This window comes from Carlito syrichta, unplaced genomic scaffold (genome assembly GCF_000164805.1).
Source record: "Carlito syrichta isolate Samal-C Ts95f unplaced genomic scaffold, Tarsius_syrichta-2.0.1 Scaffold288378, whole genome shotgun sequence".
Lineage (NCBI taxonomy): Eukaryota > Metazoa > Chordata > Mammalia > Primates > Tarsiidae > Carlito > Carlito syrichta.
In genome coordinates this window covers 239,367-261,551 of record NW_007232474.1, presented here as the reverse complement: position 1 = coordinate 261,551, position 22,185 = coordinate 239,367, and the positions used below count along the sequence as shown (strand labels likewise).

General features: G+C 35.1%; 1 protein-coding gene across 1 annotated transcript in view; it reads left to right on the top strand.

Annotated features, from left to right (window-relative positions):
• Positions 1–1,421: 1,421 nt before the first annotated feature.
• Positions 1,422–22,185, top strand: part of THEMIS (thymocyte selection associated) — a 197,595-nt gene continuing 176,831 nt past the window's right edge. Inside the window, exon 1 of the mRNA XM_008053704.2 lies at positions 1,422–1,745. Within this exon, the coding sequence (XP_008051895.1) occupies positions 1,655–1,745 (91 nt within the window). The 5' untranslated portion in view covers positions 1,422–1,654. The remainder of the gene's footprint in view (positions 1,746–22,185) is intronic.

Sequence of the window (22,185 nt, the reverse complement as noted above, 5' to 3'; positions counted from 1 at the left end):
CTACTGATATCTATTAGACATCAAATAAAATTTCTTGTGGCATCAATTCTGATGGATGTATAATTTTTAAGGAGCAGCCCACAGCAACCTTTTTTTGTATAGCATATTCAACCACGTGAAGCATGTGGTTAGACTGGAAACAATCTGAACTTGGCAGGGGGAGGGGGAGTAGAAGGCAGGCTGATCAAGCTTGGGAGATTTTTTTTTGGACAAAAGGGTTGCCCGTAAGGAAGTTGAACCTACTGATGAAAAACCTATTGATGTGGCTAACCATGAATTCTACTTTTGCAAAGAAAGAAAGAAAGTCAAGTAGGTTATTGCAGGCATCCAATATGATTGTGAAGCAATGAAAGAGTTTTGTAAACTCTATATCAAAATAAGACAGTAGTTTTCTTTCTAGGTCACTTATATGAATGATGTGGTAGGGCTGGGATGTCTCCTGACCTTTTCTATCTGGCTTTGTGGTCTGCGGCCTAAGGCCAAGACAGTTCATAGGCAGGGACCCTGGAGCTCAATGGATAAGGAGAAGGTGCAGCTCCTTGGTATCTCTCAGGTATATATATGTCACCAGTATCCTTTATTTACCCTTAAAGAGACTTAGAAAATATCACGTTGAAATGTATACACTACAGCTAAAAGATTGTTTCTGTTAAATACAAAAGAATAGAGAGGGGACTGGTTTTTAAGAGATTGACTTTCATGAACTTACTTCTGCCTCCTTTGACTCTGGGCGTTCCCCCGCTAAAGTTGGGGCACGGGGAAAGAATTGCACACTTTTAGACTTGGAAGAAATTATAAAATTTATTTGATGCCTTCTACTTCCATTTAATAAGAAAAACGAGGATCAGAGAAGACAAAGCTGAAGTCACTCTATAAATCAAAAGCAGAGCCAAACCCAGAAAACTCAGGCTTCCTAACAACTGATTTAAATGCTTTCTATACAGTATAGAAATTAGAAACTTCATTTTAATTTTATTAATTTGCTGTTTCACTTTGCATAGTCTACCCCTATCCTACCCTCCTTCACGATTCAGCACAATTTTTAATGTGGAGGAATAAAAAGTGGTTTCGATACTCTCTCCCGAGTATCAGATTTCTAAAAAAGAGCTGACACAAAGCACTTTTATACCAAATTTAATATGAAAGCACTGAGACTATGCAAATAAGGCACAAAGCCAAACTTAGAAATATCTAGTGAGATAATGAGTTCATGTGCAAGATTAGACTTTAGTCCTGCACTCTTGTTCCTTTTTGGTGGACAAGCCACAAGCAACTGTGACCCGAAACAGTCTTGCCACCCCTGCAGAGGCATACCTGGATCCACAGCGGACAGAAAGACCTACTTAGCAATTCTCTCTCTTTTTTTTTTTTGATAGTGTCTGTTCAGACCCACTCACTCCTCCCCCATCCTGTTCTACTTCATGTTAGAAGGAAATGAAGCCACAATGTGAGCAAGAAAAGCTGTAACACATCTTGTCTCCTGCCTGCTCCCTCCCTTCTCACTGTCCTCCCCACATGAGTTACTCCACCCCAGTTTGGCTCTAGTGTGACATCCCTGCCTGCCTGAGAAAGGATGAGCATGGTCCGTAACTGCAGTCAAGTGACACCCAGAAGCCACAGGTTTCTGTAAGTACATACAACCCAAGCCAGAGCAATGGCGTTATCACTGGAAGAATTCGTCCACTCCCTTGACCTCAGGACCCTCCCCAGGGTTCTAGAAATCCAGTCAGGCATCTATTTTGAAGGTAAGCATGCTCTAATACTTTAGCTGGCTAGAAAGTACTTATAAATGCTTGCTCTTGGAAATTGGAGAGGGAAATTTTAATATAGATTATATGAGTTCTGTTAAAGGAGAAGTCATCACAAAAGAGAGAACGTAAGTAACTGACCAATGAATGTTCAAGATCCAGTAGTGTCGGAGAAGGGAGAAAATAGATAGGACTCTGGGATGAGTAGGGATAAGGAATGGAATGAAGCTTCTTGAACTTTCTGTAGGCCTTCACTAGTTTAACATGAATGGTGAATTATTTCTGCCCTTTTTTTTGAAATTGGTTGTAATCAAGAATGGCAAGTTTAAAATTATTAATACTTATGTTTCTAGGATATAGAAAAATTTAGTTTTCTAAAACAAAAGTCATTATCAAAATCGCCATGTTTCAAAAGAAGTATTCCCAAAACTCTTAACCGCTTCTAAATGTTGATTGTATCAATGCTTCCCTCACTGTATTGGTCTAACTCCTGACTCTCTAAATGATAGCAATTTTAATTTGAAGATATAGAAATTAATATCACAAGACAATGTTTAAAAAACCATGTTGAAAAGTCAGAGTTCAATTAAAGTGACTGAATATTAAGTTAGTGAGTTTTAATGTAACTATTAATTCTGGTTTAAAGACATTAAAACCTCCAATAGATACCCTAGAATCTTTAAGTGGTTAATTTGACTGCATAAAAGACAAACTAATTTTCTAGGCCAATATGTATTTCTGGTCACCAGAGTGGTAGAATTGAAGCCATAGTAGAATGTGGGTTAGACAAACTACTGGAAAAACAACTTAAAAACTGTTGTTAAGCAAATCTTACCCTGTTCACAGACAAAAGAGTGTATTAGATATTACATGACAAAATAAAAAGAAAGATGACCGAATATCATCTCCAGTTATACACACTCATGCACACCTGCAGGTGATGAATTGGTGCAAGCTGTCATCAGCTTAGAGTTTTGATTCATTTTTAAATTGATTATTTAGAATCAGATCATGTTTTGCCATGTATATATTATGTGTCTCTATTTCTAAGCCAGACCCAAATCATTTTTGTCTCATATTTTATGCTTTTGAGGCTTTGAGTAAAAAGTTTTTTCATGGCTGGGTTACAAAAGATATTTCTTATATTGTGTTACATTAACTTTACATTTTCATATTTTACATTTAGTTTTTGTCTATTTGGAGGGCACTTTGCTATGAGGTTTTATAGGGGTTCAGTTTTCATTTTCTTTCTATAGTTCATCTGATTGCCAAGTACTGCTTGCTAAGCTGGTCATCTTTTTCCATTGATTCATTTTGCCTCCTTTAAATCATATTATAGATTCACATCTGGCACCGTCTGTCTCTAAAATATCTCCCCATGAATCCATTTTTCCTTAATTGTCCTTAAATCACAATATTTGTAATTATGGATTTGGAATAAATACTACTGTAACAAATAGATTGACTCCCTGTTTTCACTTTTTTTTCCTAAGTTGACCTAACTATTCATAGACATTGAAATTTTATGGATGCATAATATTTTTACATATTTTTGAGGTACGTGTGATTTTTGATATAAGCATACAATGTATACTAATGAAGTCAGGGTAATGGGGGTATCTATCACCTCAAACATTTATCATTAATTTATTTACCGTCCCGCAGACAGTGTACGAACATTTTCTTTTTTCTGCATCCTTGCCAGCATCTGTTTTTTGTTGGTTTTTTTTTTTGTTATTTGTTTTCTAAATAAAAGCTATTTTAACTGGAGTGATATCATATCTTGTGACTTTTCAAATAAACTTTGAAAAAAATCAACTGATTCTGCAAGAAATCCAATTGGTATTTTTATTGGATTGTATCAATTGAATAGATTAATTTGCGAAGAATTGAGTTTTTTATATTGCCTTACAGAAGAACCTAGTATATCTCTCCATGTGTCCAGACCATATTCTTCATCTTTTATTATTTTACTACTATATTATACTTCAATTAAGGGAGAAAAATGAAGACCTTGAAAATTTTCCACAAAATAAGCATGTTCATGTAACTTCTTTGCCGTTCAAGGAATAGAAAATTCCAAGTATTCTAGAAGCCCCATTTTGTATCCTTTGTCTATCACTATCTATCATCGTCCCCAAAGATAACCACTATCATAACTTTTGTCCATTTATGAACTTTGCATAAATGAAAAATTACTGTAAGTAATATTTCTGATTGGCCTATATGTATGCTATTCATTTGTAAAATGAATCCATGTTGTTTTATACAGTTCATTCAAATTCAGTATGTATAATATTCCATTGGATGAATATACTACAGTTTATTTATCCATTCTACTGCTATTCGCCATTTTGACATGAATATTTAGTACATGTGTGCTCACGTGTGCATGCATTCAATAGGGTATAAAATTAAGTTGGACTGCTCTCATATGTGTGTACATTCAGCATTGGTAGGAGATGAAAAACAAGTTTCTTAAGTAGCTATTTCAAATCACATTCCCAACAGCACTATATGAGAATTTCAATTAATTCATACTCTTAGTGATACTTGATATTATCAGTCTCTTTCTTTCTTTCTTTCTTTCTTTCTTTCTTTCTTTCTTTCTTTCTTTCTTTCTTTCTTTCTTTCTTTCTTTATAAAGATGTGGGGTACAATTCAGGGTTAGGTATACAAACATTGATTATGCAGGTACCCTATCAGTCTTTTTAGTTGTAGTCATTCTTGGTTCATGGTTTTCGTTTTTATCTCCCTGATGACTAATATTGAGCACCTTTTCATATATTTATTGCTTTCTTGAAGATGCTTTTTTTATGAGGCAATAGTTCCTACCTCTTGCTCAATTTTTCTGTTGGATTTTTAAAATTTTTATTATGGATTTGGAGAAGCATATGTATATATATTTGGTTACTGACCATTTGTCAGTTTTCTGTGTTACAAATATCCTCTCTTAGTCTATAGCTTCTTCACATTTCATTTTCTTAATGGATGGACGTTTTTAATTTTAGTGCTAGTATTGTTAATTTGTAGTTATTTTCCTTTTTGGTGTTGTCAAAGAAATTTTTCCTTACCCTAAGTTTGTGAAAGTATTCTCTGTTAGCTTCTAGAAATTCTATTGTTTACTCTCACTTTCAGATATGCAATCTATCTGGAATTGATTTTTTTGCATACAGTTTGAAATTGAGGCCAGTCTTTGTATTTTTCTTCTATAGAGTCAATTGATGCAGTGACATTCATTTATTTTTCCTACTGTCTTACTGTGTTACGTTACTCATAAGCAATGTCTGTACATACCTGAGTCTCTTTTCTGCAGCTTCTATTCTGTTCCATTCATCTAATTACTATCTTTACATCAATTTCCCCTTTATTAATGTAGATTTGCAATATCTAGTATATAATTTATATAATCTTGTATTACATATAATAATATGCTATAAAGTCATGGTTCTCAAACCTGGTTGAACATTAGAAATACCTGAATAGTTTTAAAAATATAGATACCTGGGTCTCTCCTTCCTGAAGAGATAGGAATTTAATTATGCAAGTGGTAAGACATCACCATTAGGTTTTTAGAAATCTTCCTGATGATTATAACATACAACCAAATTTGAGAACTACTATTATAGGGTAAGTTCTCCCAATTTATTATTCCCCTTCAAGTTTGGCACTTTGAATTTTCATATACATTTAGAATTAACTTATCAACTTCCATGAAATTCTCTTGGAATGTTGATTAGCTGTGTGTTAGTTTGGAGAAACTTGTCATCATCTTAAATTATGTCTTCTGACCCATTAATCTGGTATAGCTTTCTAATTATCCAAGTCTATTTTATTTGTCAATAATGTTTTATAATTTTTTGTTTAAATATCTTATACTTTTTTCACGTTTATTCTTAGTTATTTGACTTTTTCAAGCCATTATTAATGGTATCTTTTAAAATGTTCATTTTCTTTTTGTTATACTTATTAAGTTATAAGAATATATCTTCCATTTATTTTGATTTTGTTATGTATACATTTGTGCTGTCTGTGAATATTGATGGACTTTATTTCTCCTTTTCTTTTTTTCTCCTTCTGTTGAAGCACTGGCCGGTACTTCTAGTATAATATTAAATGGGGTCATGAAAAAGACCTCCTTGTTTCATTCAAAACCACAGAGAGAATTCTAGCTATTCTCCATTAAATATGCTTGTTTTAGGTTAAAGAATCTTTTAGTTTTAAAAGTTTTTTTAAAAATCATGTGTATGCTTAATTTTTACCTAATATCCTTTTTGTAACTTTTATAAAGATAAGATGATTTTCTCTTTTACATTTATTTTTTGATTGCTAAACAAGCGTTTAATAGTGAAATAAAGTAAATTGGGACATATGTCACTACACTTTTTTGTTTGTTTGTTTTTAGGATTTCTGTGTCTCTTTTAAGGGATAGTATTGGCTTAGAGTTTTTATTCCTTGTAATATCTTAGCCAGGCATTTGTATCAAGTTATGTTGAACTTATGGAATTTCTTAGATAGAATCTTTTTTTATTATTATTCTAAAGATTTTGTGTAAACTTGGTGTTCTGGAGGCCCTGCCAACACTACAAGGGTAAGAGGAAAAACAAAACAAAACAGTTGTAACAAATAGTATGGAAGAGACACGACTCTTGATATTTTCTAGTATCAATATCTATTTAGGAATATTTACTAATAGTTACTTAGAAATGTCTTTAGTTATGACTTCAGTTGTTTAATAACAAAGTCTTCCTATCCATGATATTGTTTATCTCTCATTTAAAAAAAGAGAAAAAAAATCGAAATCATTTATTACAGTTTTTTATAAAAAGTCTTTATTGAGATCTTATGTATCCTAGGCTAGTTCCTAGACTGTACACACATATGCATATGTTATTTTATGTATATACATATTATTATATTGAAAGATACTATATTTCTTCTATTTTCCATTCATTATCAGTGAGGTGGAAAAATGCAATTTTTTATTATTAGCAGTATCGTTGAATTCCCTCGTTAATTTGAGTAATTTGTTTTTTAAATTTATTGACTTTTTTTTTTTTTTTTGAGTTAGAGTCTCACTCTGTCGCCCAGACTGGAGTGCAGTGGCCACTCCCGGCCACCGCAGCCTCGACCTGCTGGGCTCCGGTGATCCTTCCGTCTCAGCCTTCCAAGTAGCTGGAACTACAGGCACGTGCTACCATGCCCGGCTCATTTTGATTTATTGTAGAGATGCGGTCTCACCAAGTCATCCAGGCGGGTCTCGAACCCATGGGCTCAGGCAATCCACTCACCTCAGCCTCCCAAGGAGTGGGATTACAGGTTGAGCCACCGAGCCCGGCTTGACTTTTCTAAATAGATATTGATATCAGAAAACATCCAGGTTGTGTCTTTTCCCTACAGTTTGTTACCACTGTTTATTTTTTCTTACCTTGTGGCATAGTCCAGGGTCTGCAACTATGTTCAGCAACAGTGGAAATCCTCATCTTATTCCTAGTCATAAACGACATTATCTAAAATTTCTCCATTATATGTAATGCTATACATTTTGGTATTTAACCTTTACTTTCTTAATTTAAAGAAAGTCCCCATCTATCCTCTGCTTTCTAGGTTCTAAGTTCAATATGTATTGAACTTAATCAATGCAGTGAAATTATTGATTAAGATAATGAGGTGATTTGTTTTCTGTAGTCTGTTTATGTGAATTACCTTTAAAGATTTTTCAAATGTTGAAGAATCATTTTATATTATATATATATATATATATATACATATATGTTCGTATATATTTGAAATACAATGTAGGAATTTGATATTACACATAGAAATTTTGCATATAATCATAATTGAAATGAGCCAATAGACTTATCTGTTTTAGATTTAACATAACACTAGCTTCCTAAAATGAGTTACATAGTATTATTGTTTTCTAAAATTTTTTTCCAAAAATAGATTTTAAATCTTTAAAATTTGTTAGAGCTTTCAGTAAGGTGTACTGATGAACCATATAATTTTGTTGAAAGAAGTCAGAATTTGGTTTTGCTAATATTCTTTATTGTTTTGTTTCTTTCATCATTTCAAATTTGGTCTTTTGTTGTTGTTGTTGTTATTTTTGTTTGCTCTCTTGATTCTTTTCTAGCTTTTTGTGCTGAATCAGTGGTCACTTTTAAACGTTTCCTGCTTCTTGATAAATGTGTTTAAAACTATAAGTTTTCTATAAATACATTTTTGACTAGTTCCCATCCATGTTGCCACATAGCATTTTTATTATTACTCAGTTCTGAATACAATTCATTTTCTTTTTAAATTCAACGACTATTGATTTTATTTACTTACTGATCATATAGGATTTTGTTTAGCTATCCTTCAGCTAAATAATAATAATTTTAAAGATCAATAATTTTATTGTATTGTGATGGTGAAAGATAGTCTGCATTTGAGTGTTTATTTGGAATTGACTGAGGTTTCCTTTACTTTGTGGTATGAAGCATGCTCTACTTTATAAATATTTGGTGTGTGCTCAAAAAAGTATGCATTGTTTTCTGGTATATCATCTCTCTATATGTACCAAATAACTAGTGTTTTTAAGTGCTTTGTTCAGATCTTTTCTCTCCCTGCTTATTTCTCATATGCTGAATCTATCATTTTATGAGAGGATTATGTTTAAAAAAATACTTTAGAAATTATCCATTTATCTTGTTCACTCTTCATTTCTGTCTTTTGTTTCATCATATTTTTTTGAGGTTGAGTGTTGCATGCCTCTATGCTTATGAGGTTTTGACTCTCTTATTATCATCCTTCTTCTTAGTTTTTTAAAATTAAAAACTATTTAGCTAGATAATATTACTATTCTAGCTTTCTATATAATTTTCTAAGCATGCTGCTTCCAATATTTTGGTGTCTCCTTGTTTTATGTGAAGGAAAACATTCTTCATCTTCTTTCTGCTTTTTCTAACAGTTAAGGCAGTAGAGTTAGGATCAGTTCCACTCATCCTGTGGCAATGAGTCCATGACAGAAGACTTTGGGGAAAGGAAGAGGTTTGAGGAAATTTTTAAAAGGCTGAGGTCAAGTAATGTGAGGTTCTGTGGTATTGGATTAAATACTCACAGTTGACAATCGCAGTGATAATAGGCAGCAAATGTTCTTCCCAATGACATGTTGCTCAAGCACTTATTATTTAGTAAGTGATCCTACTGATGGGAAAGCACAGAATTGTGGGTTATAAGCTCTAGACTGCCTCCCGAGTAAGTTACAAATGAGAGATGATCGTAAAGTCAACTTAAAACATTTGAACAATTGCTTTGTCCTCTATTAAGAAAATAGGCTTCACTATAACCCTGAGGGTTATGGCAAAATGACTGGCCCATGGTAATCCTGCAGTAATCATAACTATTGCTATTACCTTAATGTTGGCACATCATGAGGAAAACTGATCAAAACTTTCTAAAAAGTAAAACAAAACAAACTTGAATTTCTCTACCTCTTCATAAACAACCATAAACTGAATATGAAGAAAAATAGTGACTAAACTATTAGCAATCACATCATTTAAAGAAACCATATAAGAATATTAAAGTAAGAACTTTACAAAATGAACAAAATTAAATATTTAAAATAAAATGTTTTTAATTGCAATAATGTCCAAATATAAAATTGTGGAAGAAAAAAAACACTAAATGAGGAAAATATTACAGTGTATATAGCAGATAGATTGTAAGTATCCTGAGTGTACAAGAAATTACTAAATAGCAATAAACAAGAGTGAATGTAAATTTCAAACATAGGCAAAAGATTTAAAAAACAGTTCACATGCCATAATAATATTTTAAAAATCCAAATCTACTAACAAAAAATGCACATGAAACAATGAATCGTTACTTATCTTTTAGGTCACAGATATTTAAAAGATTCACAACTCCCCACGTGGGTATGAATGTGCAGGAAGGAGGTGAGGCACAGTTGGTGGTGTGTAAACTGCTCCAGTCTTTCTAGGTAGCAATAGGTGATATGTATCAACATATAAAAATGTGTATAAACATCCAACAGCTGGAGATTAACTTTAAAATATAACCACAAAAAGCAAAAATAATGATGGTACTATAATGCTCATAGAAGCATGTTTTATAGACAAACGTTGAGCAAGTCTAAGAATGAGTACCTTACATAAATTCCAATAGTACATTATCAGGCATTGTTCAAGGGGCGATAGGGAAAAAAGCAAAGCCTCTCTTCCCTCTTGGAGCTCATATCCCAGTGGGCAGGACAAATGACAAATGACAGATTTAAAATGTTGGGAGCCGGCCACAGAGGCCCACTGAGCGTTAGGGATCAGGAAGGGCCGTTGACCCTGAGAACACTAGGATGTGTTCAGGAGCTATTGACCCCATTTCCTCCCCCTTTCTACTTAGCACTATAACCAGAATAAGCTCCTGTAAGCTCAAAACATAAAAACTCTGAGACCGGGACAAACACAAGCTAACTTTGGAAGCTCATTGCTTCCATTCTTCCACAAACTGCAGTTTTGGCTTTCACACAACTTACAATTCAAACTCGGGTCACATCTAAGAGCCTTAGTATTGGTCACAGGCTTCTGGGTTGTGATCTTAGGATTTATTGAAGTTGAATAAGGTGTAAATTGTAGAATATAGTTTTAGAAGACAGCCATTTTGTTGAAAGAATGCGGCTGGGTTACTTGCAGGTAGCCCACTGTGAACTTTGGACTGGGCCACATTCCAAACATTCTGGGATGGACCACTTTAGGTTGTAAAGTAAGTACTTCAAGTTTGTATAGAATTGTTTAACTTGATATTAGTATAAATCAGCACAGGATGAAAAAGGTGTATAGGATAGGTCAGTCACGGATTAAGGTTAGCGGTTGTTATGGGATTTTTAGGCTATGTTAACTTGGTATTAGTATAAATTAGCATAGGACGAAAAGGGTTTATAGGATAGGCAGTCATGGATTAAGGTTTAACATCTGTTATGGGATTATACCTGAAAGAACATCTGGTGGGTGGGGTATGCCCCTCACGTACCTGGCATTGTGTTCAGGTCTTTCACGAAAGACGTGAGACTGACTGTGCAAAATTTGGGGATCAAAGACCTGTTGTAATTCCCAATAAACGGCTTCTGCACTAGACAGGGGTCCAGCCTCTTTCTCTCTTTCTCACAATCGCTGACGCCATCTCCACCTTTGGGAATCTCTGGACTCTGCGGGAGCTGGACTCCAGCATTAAAATATATCCAAGTGTCGTGAAGCAGTAAATGGAGAGTAAAGTGAAGCGAAAAGAGAGCTATCTTTTGATAAGGTGACCAGGGAAGATTACCAATGATGACAGGAATCTTGAACCGAGGCCTGAATAACTGAGGACATGAGTCTTGCCCACATCTGGAGGAACACTCCTGCTGAGGACAGAGCAAGTGCACATCCCTTAACAGTCTGCTCTGTCTGGTCAAGGAACGGGGAGAAGGCCAGTGTGCTGAAGCCCAGCAACTGAAGGAAGGCAGGTGAGAGACAAGACTGGAGACATGGGCGGGCCCACACCTTGAGTGACACTGTATGTAGTTCACAGTGGGGCTGGGCAGTGGACAGAGCCATAAGATAAGGTGGTCAGGGAAGGCCACTCTGAAGAACGGCTTTTGGAGCAAAGGTCTGCATACCGAGAAGGCATCAGCGATCTGGATTCGAGTGAATAGAGAGTGCCAGCGTCTGGAGACTAGAAGGAGCTTAGTTTGAGGAAGATAGAAAAAATATGCCTGTAACTCAAGCACACATACAGCAGGAAGGGTCACACGAGAAGAGGTTTAAGCAATAGGCCAGAGCGTATCATGGAGTCTGGATTTTAGAAATGCCCGTGACAAGTTTGAGGCTGCAGATCAAGACCTGGTTGTGATTGTAGGAAGATCACTGTGTACTTTGGACCACAGGAAAAAGAGGAGCAAAAGTGGAAAAAGAGCCATTAGGAGACCGTGCAATTATCCAGAGGAGAAGTGATGGGGCCTTGATTTAGCTTGGAGAGAAACGAGCAGACCGGGAGAGGCTTTGGAGGTAGAAATGTCAGGACTTTTAATGGATTCAGTATGGGTGTGAGAAAAGAATTTTGACCTCAACCACTGGGTAAATGTTTGTGTATTTGACAGAGTTCTCAAGACCAGGGGAAGGTGTGAAAATCAAAAGTTCTGTTTGAACATGTTAATTATAAATATCTATTATTCAACCAAGTGGAATGTTCAAGTAGACAATTGAAAAAGCCAATTTTGCCAGGCTCGGTGGCTCAGCCTGTAATCCCGCGCCTTTGGGAGGCTGAGGTGTGTGGATTGCCTGAGCCCGCGGGTTCGAGACCCGCCTGGGCAGCGAGACCTCGTCTCTACAATAAATCAAAAAATCAGCCGGGCGTGGTAAGCGCGCACCTGTAATTCCGGCTACGCGGAAGGCTGAGGCGGAAGGATCGGCGGAGCCCGGCAGGTCGAGGCTGCGGTGGCCGGGAGCGGCTACTACACTCCAGTCTGGGTGACAGAGTGAGACTCCAACTCAAAAAAAAAAAAAAAAAAAAAAGAAAAAGCCAATTTTGGCCACAGAGGAGGCTCATGGCTGAAATGCCCCATTGATGAGGTCACTGATCAGGACTTTATTTGATTAAAAAACCTCATCAATTAAAAAAAGAATATGCATCCTTCATATATGTATTTCACTACTGATATCTATATTCATTCTAAAGCACACATAATAACATTTTAAAAGCAGAAAGATAAAATTAACAATATTTTAAACAATTTAACTTTTTGTTAATATTTTTTGTTAGTAACACAAACCCATTTTTCTCTCACAAAAACTGCTAACTTTATTAGAGCATATTAACTTTTTCAGGTGATATATAATGATTGTACATATTTATGCGGTACATGTGATATTTTGATACAAGCATGCATGTGTGATGATCAAATCAGGGCAATTAAGTTATTCATCACCTCAAACATTTATCATTTCTTTGTGTTGACGACATTGCAAATCTTTTCTAGCTATTTTGAATTATACGATAAATTATTGCTAACTATAGTCATACTATTTTGCTATCAAATATTCCTTCTTTCTAACTGTATTTTTGTAACCCTTTACCAACCTCTCTCCATTTCTCCTCTCCTCTGCTCTTCCCAGCCTCTGGTAACCATTATCTAAATCTCTACTTCTGTGGGAGCAATTTTTAGGTCTCACATATGAGTGAGAATATAACATATTAACCATGAACCTATATTTAGTGAAAGCAATATTACTGAAGATTATTGAAAATATTAAATATTTTTATTACTTAGTACTTCAATACTTTTGAAAATGTTGACTAAGCACCATATGATACAGTGATTCAAATGGTTCTAATTTAATTTATCTCAGTGCTTGTTTTGAAGGACAGCTATCAAAGAAGTCTCATAAACGTCCAATATACACCACATGTAATCTACTCATAGAGCAGGTTTATCATTAATATTTGTGGCTATCACTGTATATGCGCAAAAATCTTCATAGATCTGATTTTGGCAGTTTGATTAGATAGTAATTGTATGCAGCTGAAGACAAGCTAGCATTATGATCTTTTATGATGAGCTGGATATTAAAACATTTTCTTTTGCTTTATAGAAATACATGGGCATGGTTGGCAATTTGGCAAAGGCAGAAACACAAAATTACCCATAACTCCACCAAACAAAGAGAAATGATACTGTTAACATTTTGATATATTCTCTTCTAATTTTTATACTTGTGGGAATTAACTTTTTAAAGAGAGATAATGGACTCCCAAACTCCTTTCCCCCATGTGTTATCCACCACTTCCCACAACTTCCATTTATCCCCTTAATTCAAGCCACCATAATCTATTGCTGGGATTTAAAAAATCTCCACCTACATGGCCTTTCTGCGTCTTCTCTTTATTTCTAAAGTCTATTCTCAACATAACACCCAGAGTCGTGGTTTTTATGTCAGATTATGTCACTCCTCATAAAAACCTTCTAATGGCTCTACAATTTTTTTCAAAAAATTATCATGGGTAATAAGGCCCTACCTTGCTCCCTGCCTCACTATTTATCTGATATTATTGTTTACTAATTTCCTTCTTCTCCCAGTCTCACTAGCCTCTTCAATGTTCCTCAAACTTAGGGATTTTTTCTCCTGCTTTAAAGCTTCCTTACACTCTTCCATTGGGCAGAAAACTCTTCTCCCAGACATCAACTTGACTGACTCCTTCTGTAGGAGGCTTACCCTGACCACCTATTTATTGCTCCAACTTTTTTTCAGTTTCTCTTCTCTATATTCCTTATCCTACATATTCTAGTCTTCATTTTCTTTTGTACCAAAGCACCTGGTTCCTTCTTACATACAAGTTACTTATTTATAGCTTGTTTTTCTGTCCCCTACCATTAGATTTTGCTTACACCTTTATTGAAGTATAATATATATATACCATAAAATTCAGCCATTATAAATATAAAGTTGAATGTTTTTTAAATAAATTGATAGAATTGTGCATTTATCACCAATTTAAGACTACTTTCATTACCTCAAAGAATTCCCTGGGTTCTTTGCTATTAATCCCCATTGGCATTCCCAGTCCCAGGCCACCACTGATTGGCTTTCTATCTATAAATTTACCTTCCTTAGATTTTTCATGTAAAGTAAATCATAAAAAATATAGTCCTTTGTATCTGGTTCTTTCACTGAGCATGTTTTTGTGGTTCTTCCATGTTGCAGCACATATTATAAGTATTTTTTCTTTTTAATTGGTAGGTAGTGTTTTATTGTATGGATAGACTATATTTGTTTAACCAACACCCACTGCAGGACACTCAGTTTGTCTTATAGTTGGAGAAATTATGAATAATGTGTCATTTTACATTTCTGCCAATAATGTATTAGAATCCCAGTTTCTCCACAACTTCACCAAAGCATGGTGTATTCTATCTTTCCATATTATAGTCAGTGGTATCTCATTGTAATTTTAATTTACATTTCCCCAATGATAAGCAATGTTGAACACTTTGTCTATGCTTATTAGTAATTTATTTGTCTTTGATAAAATGTCTCTTTAAATATCCCTTGCCCATTTTAATTGAGTTGTTTATTTTCTTGTTGAGTTATATTATTTTGCTTTCTTTATTCTAAATATTTGATTTGCTAATCTTTTCAGAAATACAGTTTGCAAATATCTTCTTTATTTTATGGCTCACCTTTTCATTTTGTTAATGTTGTTGATTGAAGCAAGAGGTTTTAAATATTGACAAAGTCCAATTTTTTTTTTCCTTTAGGGTTCTTGTTTTTGCTATCATGTTGCCTAACCAAAGGTCACAAAATTTTTCTCCACTGTTTTTGTGTTGGGTGTCCCAAGATCACCCTAAAGTTTACTGGTTTTCTAGAAGGACTCACAGAGTCCATATAAGCTGTTATTCTCAGTGTTATGGTTTATTACAGGGAAAGAATACAGAGTAAAGCCAGTGAAGGAAAAAGGCATAGAGGGCAGAGTCCAGGAGAAACCAGATTTAGGCTGCCAGGTGTCCTCTCCCAGTGGAGACCTATGGACAGGGCTTAATTCAATGATAAATGATAACATGTGCAAAGCAGTTACAACCAGGGAAGTTCATCCATACTTTCATGTCTAGGGTTTTCATGGGGAGCAGTCACATGGTTATGAAGTACTCATGTGACTGACCATAGCTACTTAGTTTCCAGCCCATTAGAGGTCAAATGGATACAGTATGGTCTAGGTTCCCAGGTGAACAAAATCAGAAATTTACCATAAGTCACATTGTTAATTTGAACAGTGTGGTCCAAGGTCCCAATATACAAAAACACTCTTGTCTGACAGGAAATGTCAAAGGCTTAAGGGTTTTCTCCCAGAATACAGTCAAGGGCTAGTTCTTTCTTTAGAATTTGTGGGATTTGAGCACCCTAAACTCATGGAGTTAACCTTGTATGCATGGTTTTATTTTATAAGAGTTTTATCTCTTATCTTTAGGTCTATGATTCGTTTTTAGTTAGAATTTTCTAAATTTGTAAATCCAACTATTGGAAGAATTAACCAACTTTGTACTCATTTACAAGGCATTCTGGAAATGACTCAAGTAGGAAAGGCTCTCTCTAGCAGAGAGAAGCCAGAGAATTAACCAAACAGATATCTCATGAATGGTTTTCCAAGCTGAGGGAGCATTTTTAGCAAAGTGTTATGACACGATTGTGTTGGCTTACTTCAGGAAGAGAGAAAAACCAGTGAGGCTGGAATGATTGGAAGAAATGATCACTGGTAGAAAAAAATGGAAGAGAAAATGGGAGAACCATATACTGTTCTTTTGGACTTTGCAGTGTCTAATGGGGAATCCGTACATACCAAACTAAATTAGCCCCAAACAGCTAAGCAAATGTTAGAACTTTTCAAACTATGAATTTAGAGAGCATGAGTCATTTATTTTCACTGTTTATCAAGAGGAAAAATGTTGATGAAACCACACATACATTTGCAAAAGTCAAAGCATAGATGTGTTTAACTGAGCCCAAAAATATAATCCTAAAAAAGTGTTTTTTGTAGCAATGCTTAAATGCCGAGAAGATGTTTTTCCCCCTCTTCAGAATTGACATTTTTAAGTACCATATTTTGGATATATTAAATGTTTTATTATTGTTCCTGCAAAAATATGTTAAAATCATACAAATTATTTCCTAAAATTGCATATCTGCCTCACTTCATTTCTTCATCTTTCTTTCTTCCTTCCCTCTTTGCTTTCTCTACAAAATACATAAAATATTGTGCTTGCCCTTAAAAACTCTATAGACAAGTAAAAGGAGATAATTTTTTTGAATCAATATTTATAATATAATGTGGTAAGTGTTCTAATTAACCTAACTGTTTTGAGAATGCTGAGAAATGACTGTGACCACCCAGGAGTGTCAGAGAAAGCTTAACAAGAGATGATGATAATTTTTGCAGGGGCTTGCAGCCCCAATAGATGAACAGGTAAATAAGAAACTTCCAGAATGAGAGAAAATTATTTAGAAGGTTATAAAATTTGAAAACTCAAAATGGGATCCAAAAACCGCTCAGAGAGTAGCTGGTAATCAGGTGATTTGTGGTCATATTTTAAATGACTTCGGAGGTATAATAAGAATATTGAATTTCCAGCATAATCAATAGAAAACTATCAATTATTTTAATAATGTGTGTTGTGTCATGGTCTGACTGTCTGTATCCTCCTCAAATTTATACATCAAAGCCCTAAACCCCATTATGACTGTATTTAGAGATAGGGCAGTAGGGAAGTTATAAGATTAAATGAGGTCATGAGGATAAGGTCCTGATTTGGCAGAATTAGCATCCTTATGAAAAGAGACACCTGAGCACATTAACTATCTCTCCCCTTTACACCCACCCACTCCTTCCTTTACACACGCACACACACGCGCACGCACACACACACACCCACACACACACCCACACCCACACACACACACAAGAAAGGCCATGTGAGTCCATAGAGAGAAGGCAGCAGTCTGCAAACTAGAAAGAGAGGCTTCACCAGAGAATGAATCAGGTAGTGATCTTGGACTTCTGGTCTCCAGAAACATGAGGAAATAAATTCCTGTTGTTTAGACTACTCAGTCTATGATATTTTGTTGTGACAGCACAAGGCCAAAAATCATTTCAGATGAATAGATCAGAATCCATTCTAACAGAGGTGTCCTAGAGGGGTATGAGAAGGAGGTAAACAGAAAAGGATTCATAGCAGCTGTAAGACAGAATCCGTGGCCTTTTGGAGTAGAATCTTCTGAACTTGACAGTTTATGAGAGACAGTGAGCAAGAGGGAGGAACTGAAGTTCTAGATTAGTAGCATGGTAGATCCTGAAACAGTAGGGGCAGTGGTTTTATAAAGAGAGGCGTAATTCATCTATATACCAATGAATCTGAGGCCCTATAGGACATTCACATACAAATGAACGTTAGTCAGTCAAACGTGTGTATCTAAAGTGAAAGGAGTGTTAACGTTTTCAGGATGATATTATAGATTTGGAAGAAGTCTTGTTATTTTAGAGATTATCCTCTTGTCTGTGTGCTGCATCAGAAGAAATACATGGGTCACAAAGAACACCCACATGGGTGGTATGGAGAGAGAAGGCCCCTGTGAAGCAAAAAAAAAGAAAAAAAGAAAAAGAAAGAAAAGAAAGAAACCCCACAAAAACAGCCTCTGGGTAGGAAGAGAAACAGAGTAGACTAACTTATTAATGGAAAGATAAGACATAAAGCACCAGATTGAGAGCATGTCAGAGATAAATGTTTGGTTTTACCAGGTGGTTTAAGGTAAATTATTAATAAAAAATAAAGTTGTATATATTGAAGGCTTACTTATGGGTCAGACTTGGTGCATGCTCTTTTTTTTGTACAGATTCGGGTACATAAGCATATATAATGCTTATATAATACAGATGTTCCTTGGCTTATGGTGAGACTATATCCCAATAAACTCGTCCTAAATTGAAAAAATCATAAATCAAAAAAAGCATTTAATACACATAACCTATGGAACATAACTTAGTCTAACCTACCTTAGATGTGCTGAGAACATATACGTTAGCTTACGGTTGGGCAAAATCAATTTTTGGGGGCAAAATCAATTTTTGCCTGCTTGGCTCAGGTGATCTTTCCACCTCAGCCTTTCAAGGAGCAGGAACTACAGGCATGTGCTACCACGCCCGGCTAATTTTCTATTTATTGTAGAGATGAGGACTCACCAAGGTGCCCGGGCTGGTCTCGAACCCGTGGGCTCAGGGCATCCACTCACCTCCGCCTCCCCAAGTGCTGGCATGACAGGCTGAGCCACCGAATCCGGCCGAAATGATTTAACCCAAACCATACTTTATACTAAAGTGTTGAATATTTCATGTAATTTACTGAATACTCTACCGAAAGTGAAAAACAGGATGGTTGCATGGGTGTTCAAAGTATAGTTTCTACTGAACGTATATTGCTTTCACACCATTGTAAAGTAAAAAAATCATAAGTCAAAACATAGTAAGTTGGGAACCATCTGTACATATATTTTATATGTAATGTTTATGCATACATATGTAAATATGCATAATGCAACATATATAATTTTAAAATAATTTATGTATTAATCTGCATATGAATTGTGTTCATATGTGCACAGATGTACACATGTGTTTAATCTTATTCAACTTAATTCATTATATTTATAAAGATATTTAACCCCTGGAAGTCTCTTGTGAGATAATGATTACTATTTCCATTTGTCAGGATCTATTTGCTATGTCACCTACCTCTGCCACAGGAATAGAACTTATAATGAATTTGTGTTTGCTCTGCCCTCCCAAGGAGTTTAAATAAGAAATCCTATAGCGAATGGTGTTGTTATAGAACCAGCCATGTCTTTAAGATACTTTATAACAGCGTATTCATGGCAATTTGTACACAAATTTGGTTGCTGAACTAAACATGTATAGGAAATAACTAGTCGTATTTCCTATACATGTTCATGTTGCCTTTTAATAACTTATTACTAATTACTACTTAATAAGTATGGCATTGAAGAATTAATTCTAAAACTGGTTAAATAATTTTATTGAATGATGATATTTAGTGACTCGTATTACATGAACATAACTTTTGTAGAGCTGATGCAGCTGAGAGTTCATATGGAAAAAATTATGCCTATTTTAATGCCACATAACTATTTTCTGGCTAATTGATTTTAATTTTTTCTGGCTTAATTTAAACCACCAGTTTTATGGTAATAAAATCAAGGAAAACTTGAAAAGTCACAGCATTGTATTCTACTTGCATTTATTAATATTTCATAGGTTTTAAATACTTAGACAAAATAAAAACTGTCTTTACTTGTTAAAATGTATTTATAATATTGGTTCCCATGAACTTAAGTGGAATAATATTATATAAAGTCTAATGAAATATAGCCTGTCACATATTTTAAAAAATAATTTCAGTTAAAAACACGGCTTCAGTGCTTTTCCACAGGAGCTTTTGTTTGTAAAGATTCATTAAAGACAAGCATTAAATTTCTAAAGTAGAATTTTTCCACGTTTACATGTTCTTTTGAGCTTGGTAGGTATGAAACTGCTCTGATTCAGGACAAACTAAACTCCCAGATGATGAAAGCTGTAAATTTTATATATCTAAGCTTGTGTAAAACTCATTACCTCCCCAAACTTCAAGTTGATAATGATTTATTAGGTAAATATAAATTTACTTTGTTTTTGTTTATGGTGTATGATTGGACACTAAAATGACTGAATAGAATTTAGAAACTTTAAATGTTCAATTTCAGTTAAAAATATGCTGGAATTGTCCTGATTTGATAATACACAAAAATTATGAATTTGGCTACACTATTAAAAATGTAATCTTGTTTAAAGTGATTTTTTTTCTTGAAAACTTTGGGACTATGTTTTATTTGGCATTTCTACTATGGTATAATTTGGCTACTAGACTACCTTTAGGCCATATACTGCTTCTCAATAAAAAGTCTACCTTTTTAGTGTAACTAGAAATTACATTTTTGAAAATCAAAATAAAAACACTTGAAGTTTAAGAATGTAAATTTGAAGTTTAAAAGTTCAGTGCATCTATGCGTGTGTGTTTGAGTGGAACATTTGGCCATAAAATTTAGGTTAAGCAGAACTTACTTTAGAAAAAAAAAACCTAAAACAGGTGCATTAAAAACAAGCAAATAAGCTTAGATAAAAGCAATTTCTGTTGCATTATTTTCAAAAGCTATAGAGGAAAATAACGGCTAGAACATTTTTTGTTGTTTTGCAAAAGTGGAACTATGCCAAAATGTGGACATTTTTGTACAAGGGAGTATATTATTTACATCTATAGTAGATTGGTTCAAACTTAATATATAACTTAATTGTTGTTAAATCTTCACTGTGCAACACAGTGTTACAAAATGGAGTAGTAGCAAAAGTTTTCTCTTGTAAACACAGATTATTGATATTCTTCTTCCATTTTATAAATGTAAACAAATAATGACCATGAGATTAATTAAAATTTTATTTTTTATTGTCTGCTTGATTTCCCCATGCTGTGAAATGAAAATTTTGGTTAGGGACATTAAGTACTTAAACTTATTTTAATAAGAACAAGTTATTTGTCAATTATCTTAACATTGGACAACACTTACTAAAAAAATAAAATCAAGACTTTTGCCTTGAGGGCAGTAATTCATATTTTCATTTATTATGATACCAGCAGATTTTGTTATAGACACTGCTAAATGACTAGTGAGCAAGTGTTGAAATGGGAGCAAAAGTAACTTCAAGTTAGTGTGTAAATTTTTTTAAAAACTTGATTTTAGAAATGTCTGTTTTTGATGCTCTATTCGAGCTCTTGAATTTAAAAACTTTACGTTTTTGTGGGAACATCTCATTTGTTTTACTCCCAGTAAATGTCTGGAATCATTGCACTTTTTAAAACCAAGATTTTAGCAAAAGTTATGAAATGAAATGTATTTAAGTGAAACGTGCCTTTTCATGTGAAATAATCCATTAAAGAAGACAGCCATTATTTGACAAATTTCTTTTTTGCTGTTATTTAATAACTATGAGGGCAAATTTTCTACGAGTCTATGGAATCAGATTATATAACCGGTTTTCAAATTGTTACCAAAAAAATAACTAGAACAAAAGAGGGTTTTCCTCTCGGTTAGAACTAGGGGTGGTTTTAGTGATTCAGCATTTGTGTCAGTTAACGAAACAACACCTGCCCCATAAATGATATGTGAATTCTAACCACAGACCAAAGTACATTTCTTTTTTTTTTAAAGCTTCTCTGCTGGAAGCAGGAAACACTTGAAACATATTCACCACATTTCCCCCCCCACAACTCCTAAAATCAAATCATGTGGGCTTTGAACGACCTGCTCCTTAGCCAAGACCATTCTGATTTTGAAAATTAGTAACGGAGCTGTCCTAAACCCACGGAGACCCAGCACATGTATTTCATCCAGTAATTCCCAACTCCCAGCAATGACGCTCAAAGAGTTGCTAGAGTCTCGGCGGCAAAGGCAATGTGAACTAGGCTTAGGTCGGACACAGGCGTCCAGTCTTCCTCCTCTTTCTCCCTCCCGTCCTTCTTTTCACCTGCGACAAACGAGATGGGATAAACGTCCGGACACCCTGAAGCAACTTTGCCTGGAGCCCCGGGTCGCGGCTGCGGGGAAAGCCGGCTGGAGAGAAGGGGGAGCGTGCGGCCCGCCCCGCCGGCCACCCCATTTTCGTGCGGAGGCCCGGAGGAGGGGATCGTCGCAGGGACGCGGCTGCTCGAAAGGCCAGATCAGCCCCCGCGCGCGGCCGGCCTTGGCCTGCCGGCCAGACCAGGCAGCGGCGACCCGAGCCCGGGCCGGGCCCGGCGGGGCGTCGGGCG